Raw genomic sequence first — 17,550 nt, forward strand, 5'->3', positions numbered from 1 at the left:
AATGTTGCATTTTCTTCCCGCTTGATCTACTTCTACTGGCTAAACCAATTTCAGATTGTACTTATGTGCTAGTGTATATTATCTACATAGTATACACTGGGAGTGCATATATATTTTTACAAGAAGTTTTATATATGCACCCCTTTGGGTGTTGGTCATAATGTTCTTAACTCAAGAGAAAAAAGGTTAGCCCAGCTGGTGTGGCTCAGCAGTTGAACATCGACCTATGAACCAGGAGGTCACAGTTCGATTCCTGGTCAGTTCGACACATGCTCAGGTTGCAGGCTCGGTCCCCAGTAAGGGGAGTGCAGGAGGCAGCCGATCAGTGATTCTCTCTCATCACTGATGTTTCTATCTTTCTCACCCTCTCCCTTCCTCTCTGAAATCAATAAAAATATATATATATGTTTTTTAAAGAGAGGGGGAAAAAAGGTTAAAATGACAAGTTAGCCCTTTTGATCATAAATCAACTGTTACCTTTTTCTCTGTTTGTGGAGTTTTCAAGGAGAAATATCCTAGTAGATCCACAAACTGGGCAGCCTTACGACCATAGGCTGGGAGTTCTGGCCATATGGACCACATCAGATCTAGCAGGAGCTCCTGTTGAGATTTGCTAGAGTTTCTGTAGATAAATGGCAGTTCATATTACCAAGCAGCAGAAAGCCCTGAGGTTCTTTATCAACAAGGCCCAGGTACTATTTTTCTAGGTGTAGTTATTGCCCCATAACTATGAGTTAAGTTTGAATGGTTTTGTTGCTCTTTTGACAATCCATCCTAACAGATGTAGGACAGTCCTTTCCTGTCTTCGGGAGGCGGTCTATTCCCATCATCCATTACTCAATGGCAGTAACCAAGCTTTGTTAGCCTAATGAGTCAAGCCTGGTCATTTTACAAATTTCTAGAAGCATAGCCTTCTTAGTGGGAAACAGATAATCTCTTGCTTAAAACATCAGTTTAATACTAAAAATCAGGTAACTCAATGAAGAAATCTGTAATACTTAAGAGGATGCTCAGGCTGGTATAAATATTGACACTGTGACCGTGAGCGTGTAACATAAAACCAAGCCAGAACTACACCGTCCACTCTGGTCCCAGATCCATGAAGACTGTTAAAACCGCCCTGGACCCTACCTGTAGATATGCAGTGTCAGGCAGTGGGCCTGCCAGCGCACCGAGGAAGAATTGGACTCTAACAGGAAGCAACGCAGAAATTGGACCAAGGTTTCCTTATCTGCAAATTTGTTCAGTTGGTTCACCAGAGCTGTGCACAGCTGGTCCTCCTGGCTGCCTGAGCTCTCACCTGCAAGATCAAGGCAAGAAGAATAGGGGGAAGTGGTCTAGAGTATCACAGCCAGCACTAGCATATACAGAGGGAGAAGAGGCTGTCCACGTCTAAATGTTGGAGCTAAATGGTTATAATTTGAAAACAACTTTCAGTTGCTTCCTGGGAGACAAAAGGTCAACCTCAAAAAAGACATATAATAATGCAGCCCCCAAAAGCAGAAAGTGCCTATAATTTGCCTGGCACTGAACAAACATAGTTACACTGGAGGAGAAATAACCTTTCGAAAGCTTGCTACCAAAAACAGTCAATATTACTATACACCTACTTGAACAGAGAGATCTGAATAATTAATTGAGAGGATGTGAACACATTCCTTGCTTTCCACCCCTGATCACCTATCTCGGGCCTCTAAGGACCATGAAAAGCAGTTAAGTAGAAAGGCACTTGCATTTCTGATGGTGAGAATTCAGGTAAAACAGGTTACATTTATAGAGCATTCAACAGTTTACAGGGCACATTTCATTTCACACTGACAAACTTGCCACAGAACAATTATTATTTCACAGAAAAAGGAACTTGGCCTAGTAAAAATGTTGTCTACTTTGACCTTTCCTATCACAGTCACTTAGGATGAGAAGGCACACTGTTCAAGGTGTCACCTTCAATGTAACTGAAAATGAGACCAAAAGTAGAGCCCAGAGGTCATTGGGTTTTAGGTCCCCTTTAAGTCAGGATGAAAGACACTTCAGAAGAGAATAAACCTTGTGCTCCAGGAGAGACTAGACTATATCACCCTGGTCTCTTACCCTCTTTCTCCTTTTCCTTTTCTTCTTTCTTGCTCTTCTTAGTGGAGGACTTGGACTGTGTTGTGGCTTGTCCAGAGCTGGAGGCCACAGGGGCTGAGGAGGAGGAACTGGAGGACGCTGTTGAGGCCGCCAGCGCGGCGAGCACTCTGCTGCCGCACAGAGCACAGGAGAGCAGCTGCAGCAGCACTGGACACACCCCCTCATCCACCAGGAAGCTGACTTGGAGGAGGAAGTACAGGACGGCTGCAGGCAGAGGAGAGGGGCTCAGCTCCAAGATGATGACAACTCAACTTACATGCAAGGACTAGAGCAACTTCTCCATATGGTCAGGACTGCCCTATTCCCACCAGCTCCTTCTCTAAGCTCTCTGCTGAGTGCTGCCAAGAAGAATTTACATCCTGAGGAAATACTGACAAGTATCTTAACACTATGTAGAGAATGGCTCCCAGCCCCACTTCTTTGAATAAGATGATTCTGTAGACTCCATACACTCCTCTGTAGCTTTACTATCAGTCTAGAGGTCAGATATTCCTACTTGGTGCCCCTGTAGCACCCCAAATCTTATCTATTGACCCTTATCACTCTTTTAAGTTTTTACTTGTCTTCTTTGCTAGGCAAGAGTTCTTTCTACACTGTCATGCACCACAGAAAGATTTGGTCCAGAATGGACTGCATATATGACGGTGATATACCACAGAGCCTAGGTGTGTATAGGCGACACCATCTAGATTTGTGTAAGTACATTCTATGATGTTCACACAATGAATTGGCCTAATGACACATTTCCCAGAATGCCCAATGTTAAGTGGCACATGACTACCTATCTTGGTCATGGCTTTATATCTCTAGCATCCAGTTTAGTCCTTGGCATATAGTAGCCTCAGTAATAGTTCCTGAAGGAATGAATGAATAATGCAATCAAAAGGAGCAACACTGCTTACAGTCGTCTTTGATGCAGAATTTCTGCCAGTTGATGGTTCGCTGGGCAGCAATCTCTGCACAAGCTTTCAGGTGCTCCATCTGAAATGGAAACCAATCACCAAAAATGAGTAACCCCGCCAAGCAGCCAACCCGGTACCACACCTGCTGCCTTGAGGGGTCATTATCCTGATTTTGGATGCAAACAGAACACGGCCCTCTGTGCAAAGTTAATCTGGTGCGCTGATGAACTTGGGACCAAGGCACACACACAAGGCTCTTGCCACGCCTCCTAAGTTCAACTCCCCACCACACAACGGCCCTTTGTTTCCAGGCACCCTTCAGACTGCTTAATAATGCAGCAGGAGAGATGGTTTTCCATGACTTGGAAAACCACAAAAATTTACTTTTTTTCTTACTAAAAGCACAACAGTAAGGACATTAGATTAGGAATCTTTCATACTGAAGTTGTTCCTTCTAAATGCTCCCAAGCAAAATATTCAATTTACTCCCCAAAGTCCAAACAATTTATCTTCAGGCAGTAAGACATCATTTCTTTAGCATTCAAGGACACAAATCAGAAATGTACAAATTTCAGGTTGATCCTGTCCATGACATGAATAAATAACAGAGGTAAACAATCCAAGTCACCCCTCCTCATAAGAGATGAACCACAGCCATGTAGGGGAGGGAATGTAAGGGGAAAATCTCAGACCCTGAAGCCAACTACACATGGTGGTGTAGCACCCAGTCAGGTATTACAGATTTTCCCTGATCCCAACCCTGACCAGGATGGTCTCTAAATATCTAAAAGCCCCGTCTACAACTCCATCTGGTTACTTACTCAGCTGAGCTTCATCACATACCCTCCCCACCCGACCACTTCCACCTCCTCTTACCAGGCTGATGAGTGTGTCGTACTGCAAGGCGGAGCCTGAGCTGGCTGTCACCACACTTGCCCGGAGGAATATCCCCTGTTCCTCTAGCAGCTTCTTGATCCCACGCACGTGGGAGTCCAAGGTGTGCAAATCCCGGAGCTGGCGGTACTTGTCCTTTGATCCACAGATGAAGAGCAGAAGTTTGCGGACTTGCCGGCGCACAAATGGCGTTTGCTGGATCATCAGGTACTTGAGGGGAAAAAACAACACAGTCGATTCTGGAACTATGTATCTGTACCAGCCTCAGCTCCCTGGCTTTCCATGAGCTGTTGTTGAAGACTGGTGATAGCCCTGGCCAGTTTGAACCAGTGGATAGAGTGTCGGCCCCTCGGACTCAGGTTTGATTCCAGTCAAGGGCACATTCCTTGGTTGCAGGTGCATGCAATCAATCAATGTGTCTCTCTCACATCGATGTTTCTCTCTGTCTCTCCCCTTTCACTCTCTCTAAAAATCAATGAAAGAACGTCCTCAGGTGAGGATTAACAAAAAAATAAATAAAATATAGCTGTTCTTTTAAAAAAAGGTAAACATAAAAACTGGTTAAGGGCCCTGGCTGGTGTGACCCAATGGATAGAGCATCGACCCACGCACCGAAGGGTCTCAAATTCAATTCCCTATCAAGGGCATGTACCTTGGGTTGCTGGTTCTCCTGCCCCAGTCGGAGCACATGTGGGAAGCAACTAATCAATGTTTCTCTCTTTCTCTTACCCTTCTATTCTCTCTAAAAATCAATGGGAAAAATATCCTCCAGTGAGAATTAACAAAACAAAAACAAAAAAACTGGTGAGAAACACAAACCAAACTATTTTCGTGTGGCCAAGCTAGCCTCTGGTGAACTTTAGAATTCCTTACAGGGGCCAGGAGACAGGCATAGAAAGAAAGAAGTCAAAGAGGGAAATACAGCAATATTACTGCTCCCCTTCTCAGAATACTTAGGAATCTATAGGGAAGCTGGCCTCCACTCTGGCCCATCAAGTGAAAATACAAGGGAAAAAACATTCCGAATCTCTCAGGTGAAAGAGATAGGGTAAAAGGTGAGGTTGTTACATATATACACCTTGAAATGGTCATTTGGAGATTGCTAAAAGATTATTCATCCTAGAATTAATCTCACAATTGCTGTGGTTAATAACTATGGTCTCTCAGCTGGCTCCAAACTCACCCCATAATACCCTGCTGCTCTGCGATGTCCAGTCCAGAATTATGCTAACTGCATTGTTTCTTTGCAACTGGCTCCCTCTTAGGTTCTGCCAATAGGGAGCACTAGAGGGACACTGGAAAGCAGGAGGAAAAGAAGGGACTTGCTTCTTCCTGTTTGCCTGCTATCCTAGCAACAGCCCCTCACCCTGGCGGCCTCCATTATTTCTTTAGTATTCAAGGGCAAACCAAATGTTAATCATCAGCTTCTCTCAGTACTTCCAGAATCAACCACAACACTCCCCCTCTCCTCAGAGCTCCTAAGGTACCAGCAGCTGCACCCTCCTGAGATCCACTGGGCCTCCCTCTTTACACACAAGGCTGCTGGTAGCTCTGCTTGCAGTTACTATCTCTGTGTATCTCAGCATTCCCTTTCAATCTTTTTGCTATTTCAATGGCCATTTAACCAGTTCCCTATATTAAAATCTCTGTTAATTTAACTAGTATACGTTCTGTTTTCCAGACAGAGTCCGAAGTATTAAACTTGCCCATTATCATTGTGTGGGGGCAGTTAAATGAACAGACCAGAAACTAAAGTGGATGCACATCTCCCAGTTTCACCATATACAGGATAAAGCACAAGTAGGTTTACAATAGTGTGCATGGAAAATAACACAATAATGAATAAATAATAATACAAGAAAAACTGTTTTGCATACTCACAACTGTAAACGTGCCTTTGCCCCACCCTGTAGTCTACAGCATAGGGGTGAGACCGAGGGGAAACACTATGAGGGTTAGGGGTCCACAAAGGCAGTCACAGCCGATGTGTCCTCTCCTCCATTGGCACCGCCCCCTTCACTTACCTCTGAGAGAAAGTAAAACCAGGAATGATCAAAGACAGGAGGTGGGATTCGAGAACTGGTGTCTGCGATCTTTTTTATTTGGTATGGAAGCCTCAGTACCATCTCTGTTAGAAGCTGAGTATAGGCCTCAAACACATCAGCAGCATGACCCTGGGAGAAGAACATTTGTGTAAGAACCTGTGATTGGCAATTTCCATGACCACACTTAAGAAAAAGGCTGGTTTACTGCTCACTAGGCATACCTTAAGCTAGAGCTGGTCAATGGCTCCTTTTGAAGCCAGAGCCATCACTGGCTGAGAGTTTTGCTTACAAACCAAGCAAGGCCCCAGGCTCCTGGGCAATTTCGTTACATGTAAAGGTTGCAGTGGAGATAGATCTCACTGCTCTTTTTTAAAAGTTCACTCTGGTTTTTAACACTGGATTGATTGTATTCTACTTACACAAAACCTAGAATTAGAAAATACTGAAAAAGCAGTAGCAGGAAAAGATTTGACTTTCTATGTGAGATATATTTCATTCCCTAGAACTAAAACTTCCATAATAACAAGAACTATTCAAATAAGCCAAGGGGGCCAGGATCACTAAACTCAGGCGAAATCCTGGGTTCACATCACACGGACAGGCAGGGGTACAGGGAGATTTGAGGACAGTGGAAACAACAGCTATCCTGCAAGATGTGTGGTTCCCAGGAAGAGCCTGCATGTGTCTCCTATTCAATCACCAGTTATTTACCGGTTCTACGCCAAGCACTGGGAGTATAAAAAGGAGTAAGTATGATCTTTGCTGTGAGTTTGAAGGGGAGACTCCACATGCGTGACCAGGTAAACACTGTCTCAATCAGACTTGACAGCAGGGAAGTGTGTCTTAGGGAAGGTTTTCCCGAGGATCCAATGCTGGAACTGGGTCTTGAAGAAGAAATAGGAATTCGAGAAATGAGGGAACACGGGGATGCATAGGAAGAAGAATTTCTGAAGTGACAGCATGAACAAAGGCAACATGCCACGTGGGAAAATGAACACTTCAGCAGGGCTGCATGTAGGGGTGCTGTAGGTACGAAAGCTAGGGAGTAAGATAGCTGGATCCTCAAAGAACTTTTTGGCCGAAAAGTAATAAAAAACCACCTAAGAGTTATTAAAAAGAGAAGGACATGATCAGATTCCTATTTTATGCTTGTTATACTCCTATATATTCAAAGCAGCTCTGAGTACGCAGTAAGCAGCACAGCTAGTCCAACCCATTTAGCTCCACCATATGGACTCAGCGGAATAGAAATGGTAATAATGAACATTTATTGAGCATCAGTATGTGCGAGGCACTGCACTTCACAAACACCACCTCATTCAATGCTCACGACAACCCTATAAAGCAGACACTGTGTACCCTCCTTTTCCAGATACACAAGGCTTACTAAGTAAGGTTAGACAGAACTTCTCCAAGCCTCTTGGCTAGTAAGTGAGAACAACTGTTCCCAGGTTCACCTGATCAGAAGCCCACCTTCTAAACTAGCATGTTAAAAGACCTCTAATGACAGCATGTGACACACATGAGAACATAACCCACTACTGACAACACGACCTTGTACTGTCTCATCTTTTTCTAAGGAGCTTAATGTGAAAGAGCCAAGACTGTCTGATTTCATTCAATTCCTAAGGTTTACAAAGTGGCAGGACTCAGGATCCCAATAGAAGGGCATTTATTAAATCACACCAAGTGATGCAGGGAGCCCACCAAGGAATGCAGGCTCCCTCCTGCAGCTCCTCGCCCCCTGCTCCTTCACTCTCCTCACTGAGTGTGCTCTGGATGAGGCACAGGAGCGGCTCTTTGTCCAGGGAAAGCCCTCACCTTCACATACTGGCGGAGGAAGAAAGGGCTCATGTCGGGTGGGGAGGAAGTAGTATGTGGTTTCAGCAACTGGCTCGCAGCCACGGGCTCCTCATCATTCTGTTGGCTCTTCCAATACTCCAGCAGGGATTTGAGCACGTGCAGGCAGTAGTCCACAGCCCCAGAGCTCAGCAGGGCTGCCGCGGTGGCACTGGAGATGAGGGAGGATGACTGGGAAGGAGAAGGTAAGAATGGCTTATAAATGCAGCTGGGTGTTGGGGAGAGGAAACACACTCACAGTAGAGCTAGTTGTCATGGAAGTGAGGTAGCTGATCTCTTGAGTTAAAAGTTTCCCACTAGTTCAAAATTTCCCCAATTCCTTTGAATAACGGCATGGTAAGAGAAAAGAAACAAATAAACACCAGTTCTCAACTCTAATCTCTCTACACACACATGCCAGAAGCCAAGAGGCAAGGACTAGATAACTTTTCCACCTGGAGGGCATGGTTTTCTCTTTTTCTTTGGGCAACTAGAAAAAAAGACCATTTCAAGGAGAGAAAACTTTTCATTATAGGCACTTTTGGGCAACTCCACCCTCCCAATAGGGGCTCTTCTCATAGTACCAGCTTCCAAAGGAGATGGGGTAAGCGATCACATGAATAAAAAAGTAGGAGAAAAGCTACTGTAAATAAAACCATTAGGAGAGCCTTGCAAATCCCAGCAAACCCCACAGCTCATAAGCTCATTAAGATCGGATGCAGTTCAGCCTCCATTTCTACCTTCTCTGCTTTGTGTTAATCTCCTTTCCACCGCACACACACTGCTTTCTCTCTGCTTTATTACCATACCTTATAGCAACATATAGTGGGGAATCCTCTTAGCCACTCCGCGCCTTGCAGAACAGTCCCCTGCCTTTTAATAATGAAATTTCCAAACCCTTTAACCCCTCCAATGGAGGGATTGTTGCAAAGAGCAGGACTTGGAAGGGATTCTGAAAAAGGTGGAGGCTCTGTTCTTGAAGAGGTGACAGCTTAGAATCTAACTCCTCTCAAGCAACCACAATGGCCTTATTCTGACTATCGGGACTATCACCTTTGCCCTCAGCCCTAGTACCAAGCAGACAATCCTCTTACCTTTCCCCACACCCATAAGTTTGAAGCAAAAATACCTCACATATGGAAGACTTGGATCCAGATTTGGTCCGGGACATGAAGACGCTCAGGAGTCTCATTACTACCAGATGGACTTCGTTCAGGGCACTGCGCTCATTCTTCTTGGAGACATCCTGCAGCAGAAACAGAGCCCAGAAGCTCAGGCGTACGTTTAAGCTTGAGGCATCCTCTGAACAAGATTCCCTCAAGCCTATCAGTGCTAAATATGCCTCAGATGGAATCGGAGACAAAGCAAGCTCATGTATCCATGGACTACGCCTGAATTACCAAAAGCCTGATATACTTAGGAAGCCATATGAAGACTGAAACAACTAATTCACTGTTTTCACCTTATAGAACCATAGGGGCAGGGACTTGGTCTTGTTCCTTAATTATGCTCAGATCCAAAAGTATGCATGGGCCAAAGTACGCAATGAAAACATTTTTTGTGGAATCAACAGAACTAGAGGCATTAATGGATGGTCACCCCCTAAAAACAGGGGAAATTCTCTAAGAGAAGAAAAAACAACTGAGAACTGATCTTAGCTGAGCCCTATTTTTCACACACTATGATTCAAATTTTACCTTTTTATCCATGCTCAGTTCAGCAATAAGTTGGGAGAGCAGGTTGTCCAGGGCCCCCTTGTCTTTTTCGTCTTCTCCATCCAGGTCTGCAGTGAGCATCAAAATGACCTAGAAGTCAGAGAGAGAAAACGTGAAAGCCACTTCCCTAGAAAACAACTCGAACACAAGGTGTTTCAGAAGAAATCCCAATCTTCCTGACTTCCCTGTCAATCATAATCTGTGAAAAGTTTCTAAATCTCAAGTTATCCAAAGTTTATGCGTCCAGAGTGAGAAGAGTCAAATGTTGGTATTTGGCATCACAGAAAATGTTCTGCATAAAGTTTGTAAAACTAAATGACTAACCTATATTATGTTCAACCAAATTGGGTTGAGAGAGGGCACTGTGCTACTAAGAATTAAAGAACAATTTTGCCCAAAAGGAAGGCAGCCAGTGGGAGAATAGCTATCACAAGACCATACTCTAATACACTAATATTAATGAAGAGTCACTGCAGACTAGGAATCTCTGGAACAGACTTTTGCTCTTGGCTCTGTTAATAACTAGCTGGATGAACGTGGACATTTTAAAAAAATTATCTGATCCTTGGGCTTCTCATCCATAAAATGAAGGGCTATAAATTGAATTCCATTGTTTAACACCAATGCCTTGAGATGGCAGCATGCTTAGGATGGTCCAACTATAATGTGATAGATCCGGTGAACTGAGAGATGGATACCTGCATGTATGGGATGGCCCGGACACCTCCAACATTTCTTAACTGGGGCAAGGTTTGCAGTAGCCTCTCCAACAGCATCAGACGGACCATGTGCAGCCTAAAAGGCCAAGGAAAATATATGAATCCTGAGCAAATATACAACCACTTACTAGCTGAATATAGTTCTTTCCTCTTGTTCCCAAGGTAAACAAGGCACCTACTGCTCAGGAACAATCCTAACATTAATAAATGCCTATTTATTAACCAGCAACATAGGAGAAATCTCACTTTGTTAAAAGGGAGCAAAACTATTACAAAATACTATTAATGGTACTGAAAACCTACTACATGAAAGTTAAAATATTTCTCAAGCAATCAGGTCCTAGCCACTCTCAGTATCAAAATTTAAACCTTTAATAGTAAGCACTATGTTTTTCCCCCAGCATATGGCCCTATTCTGCCTCTAGGCATTATTTTCCTGGCATCCTTTCACCTATAAATTCTCAATCATCCAGTTGCATGGTGACCCAACACTTTCGTTCTCATGCTTCCCCAAGTCCTTAGAAAGGCCAGTCCATCATTTTTCCTAGTGTGAAATTCAATTTCAACACCAACCTTCCCATACAGGACCCAGGAGTTTTCCCATCTACTCATCTGGTCACTACCTCACCTTCTTCATCTGCAAAGAAACAGCTAGATTTCCATACTAAGTGTGTGCCCCTGGACCTCTAGTGAATACACAGATTCAAAAGGACCAATTGAAAATCAATTAATTAGGGTTTTGTTGACAAGTTGGTTGTCAGCCTCACCTAACACACAATCTTACATAAATTTAAAAGTTCATTTGCTGAATGAATTAATGGATTTGCTCTCACAGTAAATCGTTGTTCATTTTTCTTACAAATCGTTGTTTGTAAGAAACCATATGCCTATATATTTTTTTAAGTGTGGTTTCCATATATTACATATCCTAGTAGGCAGTTATCCAGAATATTTTCAAAATAATAAAAGTCTGAATGGAAGTACAGTGTCTTATTTGAATAATGATTATCATTCTAAAAAGAACTCAAAAGAATGAGCTAAATGTCCTTTAGACTTCTATAACACATAAAAGCCCATACCTGCCTGCATTCATGAGTAATTAGGCAAGCTATGGGGGACTACAAGTGAGTAAGAACTGATCAGGAATGGAAGAGGTACAAGTGAAGAAAGCAGAGATAACAGCAGCAATTCAGCACTTTTAGGATAAAACATTAGCTTTGAGATGATTAAAATCGTCATATTTGGAGAATATGCATCTGAGTGAATACACACATGAAGGAAAAAGTCAACAAAATGAGCAGGTCTGGACCTGGACCAAGATCATGCCAGATCATTGGCTTTTCAAACACTTATTATTCTTGAAACTTCACCAAAAAAGTAAACACTAACAAAAATTACAATTTCCTTGTGACTTAAAAGTAAAAACAATTCAGTTATTATATTATTTAAAACAATAAGCCACCTTGTTTAATTAACTTATTCCTGGTGGGGGTGGGGTGGGGGGGGGAGTTAACTTAAAACCACTTTAGAGACCTCCATGTCCAATATGGCAAGGTTACCTCAACTGACCATCCTGCTAAAAAGAACTAAAAATCCTAAAATGACATAACATCATTTTAGAAGTAATGATGAATTTCAAAACATTTCAAAGGATTGAAATCACATAGTATGTTCTGCAACCATAGTAAATTAAACTATAAATCAATAACAGAAAATAATTAGAAAATCCCCAAATGTTTGGAAATACCTGGGCCCAGAGAGTAAATTACAACAGAATTTAGAAAGCATTTACCTGAACAGCAATGAAAACAGAACATAGCAAAATATGTGGGCTCCAGCGAAAATAATGTTTAAAGGGAATTTTAGAGAGAAATATATAGCTTCAAATATGGTTTTAAAAACAAAGATTTTAAATCAATGACTTAAGCTTCCATCTTATGAAGCTAGAAAAAAAGAACAGAAAATTATACCTCCAAAAATAAGGTTTTAAAAAAAGGAAGCAGAGAAAGAAAATGATAAAAAGTGAAAATAACCTAGAAATCACATTAAGAGAAAATAAAAAGATTAAGTAGAAAGCCCCTTTATGTTAAGTTAAAAAAAGAATTCCATCAAGATTATCAGCAGTTAAACTGAGCCAGGTCACCTCCATGAGAGTTGCTGCAAGGGTCTGAGTGAAATGGGAGGGACAATAAAGGAGACACTCGGATGCCCTCTGCAATGTCTGATGACTGACAGCTTCAGTGACCTGTTTTTCTGATAAAAATCAATCAGTTCAAAGTATTAAATCTTTATTTCTACACTAATGTGATAAATTTGTGGGCCTCGACAAATTTAACAAATACTATATCACGAGTGAATTCTTAGGTTTTTCTTCCTATTTCTCTAGTCACCTCTTAGTTAAGAATACATTCACTCCACCAATCCAGTACACACACCACCAGAATGTCTTGAGGGAAACGGATTAGAATTTTTAGATTAATTTCAATTTGCCAAGAGCTCAACCACTGGTATTTTTTAGACATAAACATGTATTGGCTCTGTCTTACTTCTCCATTACATTATAAACATGCTGAGCAAGCAACTATTTCTAGAGTATATTTAATAACTATCACTGTTGAGCCTATAACAATGCCATTTATAAAGAGAATGCTACAAAATTAGTTTAATCTTTTTGATGAAAAAAGAGAGATTTGAGTGAGGAAGATATATGAAAGATTTGAGTGAGGAAGATATATTCCTCAGCTACTTAGGAATATAGGGAAGCCTTAAGGGAAAAACTAATTTCTATGCTCTCTGCATTTGATTTGACAGAATTCTAATTAGGACAACAAAGACAGATCTAGAACACTTGCAAAGATTTTAAATTGCTTCATGAGCTTATTATCTGTATATTTCAAAAGAAATATACTGCTATCGCCCACTCCACTTCCTGCAATGGATCCATCATCCCATTCCTAAAACATTTTCCCACAGGAAAGCCTCTTGACTGAGAATGACCAGGTCCTGACCTGTTGCTGGTGTGGACATCTCCTTCTCCTTCCCCTTCTCCTTCTCCCTCGGAGCCATCTCCTTCCTGATGTCCAGTGGTGGTGCTGATGGCGCCAGTGCTTGAGCTGACACTTCCTGGTCCAGCTGGATGCCCCTCTGCTGTGGCATCACCATAAGCACTGCTCCGGCCAGATACTGGAGGGAAATGATTTAAAAGCACAAATCAACTCCCAAAGCATGATGGAATCCAATGCATTCTCAAGTCAGCAATAGTTAGAAGATAACTGGTAGCTTTGGAAAATTTTTCTTCTATGTGAAACTATATAAGGATGAAATTCACAATTTTGACCCCATGGCACTATGCAAAATGACTCCCAAGACAGTCACTCATTCTTTTACAGAATACAATATCTACCTACAAGAATGATCTTAATCTCAGCTACTGATAAATTTCCACTTCACGTTCCAGAGAATATATACTGATTTGGGAATCTAGACATTCTCAGCTACTCTTAATCTCCTCCACAAAAAAAATTTTCAGCCTTAACTGGTTTGGCTCAGTGGATAGAACGTCGGCCTGCGGACTGAAGGGTCCCAGGTTCGATTCCGGTCAAGGGCATGTACCTTGGTTGCGGGCACATCCCCAGTGGGGGGTGTGCAGGAGGCAGCTGATCAATGTTTCTCTCTCACTGATGTCTTTAACTCTCTATCCCTCTCCCTTCTTCTCTGTAAAAAAATCAATAAAATGTATTTTAAAAAAATTTTTTCACATCCACAGACTGATTTATAAGATCAAACCAAAATGGCTTTCTCATGCTTCCTCATCCTAGAGTTCCATCCTATCAGCTACAATTATGTGAAGATGACCTATTATATTAACACATCAGATCATTAACAATGCTACCCAAAATATCTTCCCCAGAAAGAGCAAAAACCAGAACAATGGACTTCAAGGTCATACCAAAATTGTTTTAGATTAATCATGATTTGCACCCAACTTTTGTGGCTTGGTGGTTGAGCAACAACCCATACCAGGAGGTCACAGTTCGATTCCAGGTCGGGGCACATGTCTGGGTTGCGGGCTCAATCCCCAGTAGGGGGTGTGCAGGAGGCAGCCCATCAGTGATTCTCTCTCATTGTTGATGTTTCTATCCCTCTCTCCCTATCTCTTCCCCTCTCTGAAATCAATAAAAACATTTTTTTAAAATCATGATTTGGGATTAGGTGTACCATTGCTTTCTTCCACTAACAGATAATTAAAAGCTGCCTATAAAATATTTCAATATTAACCTCACTGAGCTTAAGCTATTATCACTGAACACGTGAATCTCCAGGGGTGAGGTCAAATAAATTCCATGAGATCCCAAAGCTTCCCTCTGCTGAAACCAATCCCAGGACCCAGGCAGGGATTCCCATTTTGTCCCCACCCTCTGCCCAAGGAGATCAGGACCCCAGCCACATTACCACTGTGCTCGCCAGCCACCGAGTCCACTGCACTTCCCCCGCTCTCCGAGCCCACACTACCACCATGGTCAGCAGGAGAGGTCCGAAGGGTGGAACCATCAGTCGCTGCTGTGCTGCCCTCGTCATCTGAGGCTGGAGCTGAGAGAGTAACGAGAGCTGTTACAGGTAAAAACCCCTCCTTGGAGCAAAAGCATCAAACCACATAGTGCAGAAAACACAATGCAGTTTATCTGTCCTGTTGCCAAAGAAAAAAGGGAAAGGTTTGCTTTGCTGGTTAATAACTAACAGGAACAAACACTGCACACGGTGCATTGCGAACAGTACTGAGACAGAAGTGGAAACCCAGTTCACTGGGCATTTCCTTCGATGCTGCATCACAGTGCAAATAGGACAGTGCAGAGATTCAGTGAGAATCTGTGACATGAACACTCAGTTTTCTAGCTACAATGCTTCAGTCACCACTGTGTAGGTATTACTGACTCCTCCTGAGATCGGAAGCACAGGACTCTGAATTTTAATGAGATTTGTTTTGTAATCAGTGCTCATAAGAGGAAATCACTATGTGAGCTCTTGAATCAGCCCTGCTTGTTTTTCTTTCTAATCAGGTGGTCCAGGGGGAGCTCACTGGGAAATTTCACACCTCCTAATCATCCTCATCAGGTGCTAAAATAAAGCAAGGAAATTCCCCAGAGACAGCCACAGCATCCAGGATTAGGGCTGAGCTGAGACAGGAGGAAAATGCTGGATGAGGTACATGGAGGAGGGAAGCCAAGACAGCCACAGAGCACAGTAGGAACGTGGTACAGCACGACAGCAACCTCCAAGCCTGAAATGACAGCAACTAAAAGGACCAAGGAAAGCAACAAGCCATGGCAGCAGGTGAAGAGGAGCAGCCAGTTTATCTCTTTCTTACCTACCCAGGGTAAAACCTCCAAAAAGAAAATAAAAAAGAAAGAAATAAATATAGGAAAGCATCAGTCTGAAAAACTCCAAGTCAACACTTAATCAGGGGTTGCTTTTCCAGCAGCTGTTCAGATGTCCCACCCAATTCTATTTTGGTACAACTCTCCACTAAGGAATTTTTCTTTTCTTACATGAGAAGAGTTTGAAAGTGAAGACAAAATTAGGTCTGAAGATTTCTTATGCATTTGAATTGTGCACAAAATCCCTACCTCCCGAGCACGCAGATCCCTGATAGCTAGCTACTCTAACCTGCAGCTAACTCGGCTTTTTGCAGCTTCACTTTTATTTCCAAATGAAGAGAAAAAGTTAAATGGTATAATCTCTATTTCTTGTCTTTCTTTTAATGTTGTCTAAAATGTCAGAACGCTGATGAAGAGCCCTGAAAGCTGTCGATTAAGCCCTAAAGCTGATCAACCTGCAAGCTGGTCTCTTGGTCTTTCCTCGGGGAATGAGCTGAATGAAGCCAGGCAGCATGCAAAGCCAGGAAGCGAAGCCATGAGCGCCCTTGCGGAACTGCATCGGTATGCCTTCCCCACTCCTATTTCCAAAGCCAAGGCAGAAGCGGGAAGTCCAGAATGGCCTGTCAAAGCAGCTGCCCCTTACACTCTCACAGCATTGGAAACGAGGCCTGAGGGTCCTGGGGCCCTGAGCCGTGCTCCTTGCTGTGGACAGTTACCTGATGCTGTGGTGTCAGAGAGGGTTCCTGCGTCCAGAGAGGAAGAGCTGGGTGCCTGGCCGGACAGCCCCAGGCTCTGCAGGCCCAGGGCACTGCTGCTGCTGCCTGGGAAACAAGTGGAGAGTGAGCACAACATCCCCCCCAGACCCCATCCACAACGCTCCTTTGGCCACCTGCTGCCCTCGGGAGTCTAAACTCTCCAGCGTTAGACCCCTCTGGCCTAGAGGAGGTTAATCAAGAGCTATAGGTACCCAACCACCACGTTTCATTAACAGAGATGGTGGAAGACTTTCTTTAGCTCAGGTAGGGAGGGCACAGGCTGGAGGAATCTAACAGATTTGGGAGTGACAATCCAACTAACAGAAACTATGAGATTGGCTCCCAGACTGAAAATGTTACCACAATCCCTCTCACTCTCCACCTGTATCTCTAAACAGCTCTCACCCAGATCAACCTCTCCCCAAATCTGGGGACAAACTAAGTCAGTTGCACATCAGTAACTGCCAAACCCTCTTTCCTGTGCAAGGCCATTAGGCTGCTGTGCTCCTGGCATTGCCTCTACCTTGTTGGTCCTGCTGCAGGCTCAGGGCAATGGCCAGCTCAACCATGGTCTCATCATCTGCATCAGGCGGGATGTCCAGCATGGGCGGGAAGCCCTCTGCGCCTGCCAGCAGGGCCTCCAGGGGAGAGGGGTTGCCATTGTTGACATTTTCAGCTGTCTCCAACACCATGGACTCAGACTGCAAAGAGAAAGCTATCTCAGTATCCCACGGTAAAAGGCAGCTTTTGGAAGTCCACTGAATAAGAGCTAGAGAGTTAGAGGCCCCCTTCCCCTCTCCGGCCCGACTCACCACCATCTCAAAATCTCCATGGTCCACCTCACTCTGTTCCTGGCTTTCCTGACGGATGTGACCACCATTCGGGATCCCTGATGACTGCATTTTCTCATCTGCATCATCATCGTCATCATCATCCTTGTCTCCTGAGTCGAAGAAATCCCAGTCACCTGAAGGTACTCCACCCTCAGCATGTGGCATGAGGAGTCACAGAGCAAACAAAAACCCAGACAAGCCAGCAGCTGGCACCTGTGCCTTAGAGGTAAACTCCAGCCTGTTCTAATGTTTCCTGGACCTGGCAGGGTCTGAGAAGATGGGACTGGCAGTGACAGCTTGCCCCACCTTAGGAAAGGACTTTTTCCAGCTGATGAAGGGGGAG

At 43.5% G+C, this 17,550-nt stretch overlaps 1 protein-coding gene across 6 annotated transcripts in view; it reads right to left on the reverse strand.

Annotated features, from left to right (window-relative positions):
- Positions 1–17,550, reverse strand: part of UBR4 (ubiquitin protein ligase E3 component n-recognin 4) — a 121,582-nt gene that overhangs the window by 41,008 nt on the left and 63,024 nt on the right. For all 6 annotated transcript variants that reach the window (XR_002830557.1, XR_002830558.1, XM_006093985.3 and 3 more), the window contains 15 exons: positions 17,187–17,317; positions 16,898–17,075; positions 16,336–16,440; positions 14,697–14,834; positions 13,253–13,427; positions 10,224–10,320; positions 9,508–9,615; positions 8,940–9,056; positions 7,793–8,002; positions 5,951–6,100; positions 3,909–4,136; positions 3,033–3,111; positions 2,092–2,334; positions 1,132–1,300; positions 478–622 (listed from right to left, as the gene is read on the reverse strand). Coding sequence is in view for 4 of the 6 variants with exons in the window: in XM_006093985.3 (XP_006094047.1) it covers positions 478–622; positions 1,132–1,300; positions 2,092–2,334; positions 3,033–3,111; positions 3,909–4,136; positions 5,951–6,100; positions 7,793–8,002; positions 8,940–9,056; positions 9,508–9,615; positions 10,224–10,320; positions 13,253–13,427; positions 14,697–14,834; positions 16,336–16,440; positions 16,898–17,075; positions 17,187–17,317 (2,273 nt within the window). In the remaining 2 variants the exon portion in view is untranslated. The remainder of the gene's footprint in view (positions 1–477; positions 623–1,131; positions 1,301–2,091; positions 2,335–3,032; positions 3,112–3,908; positions 4,137–5,950; positions 6,101–7,792; positions 8,003–8,939; positions 9,057–9,507; positions 9,616–10,223; positions 10,321–13,252; positions 13,428–14,696; positions 14,835–16,335; positions 16,441–16,897; positions 17,076–17,186; positions 17,318–17,550) is intronic.

This window comes from Myotis lucifugus, unplaced genomic scaffold, assembly GCF_000147115.1.
Source record: "Myotis lucifugus unplaced genomic scaffold, Myoluc2.0 scaffold_128, whole genome shotgun sequence".
NCBI classification, from domain to species: Eukaryota; Metazoa; Chordata; class Mammalia; order Chiroptera; family Vespertilionidae; genus Myotis; species Myotis lucifugus.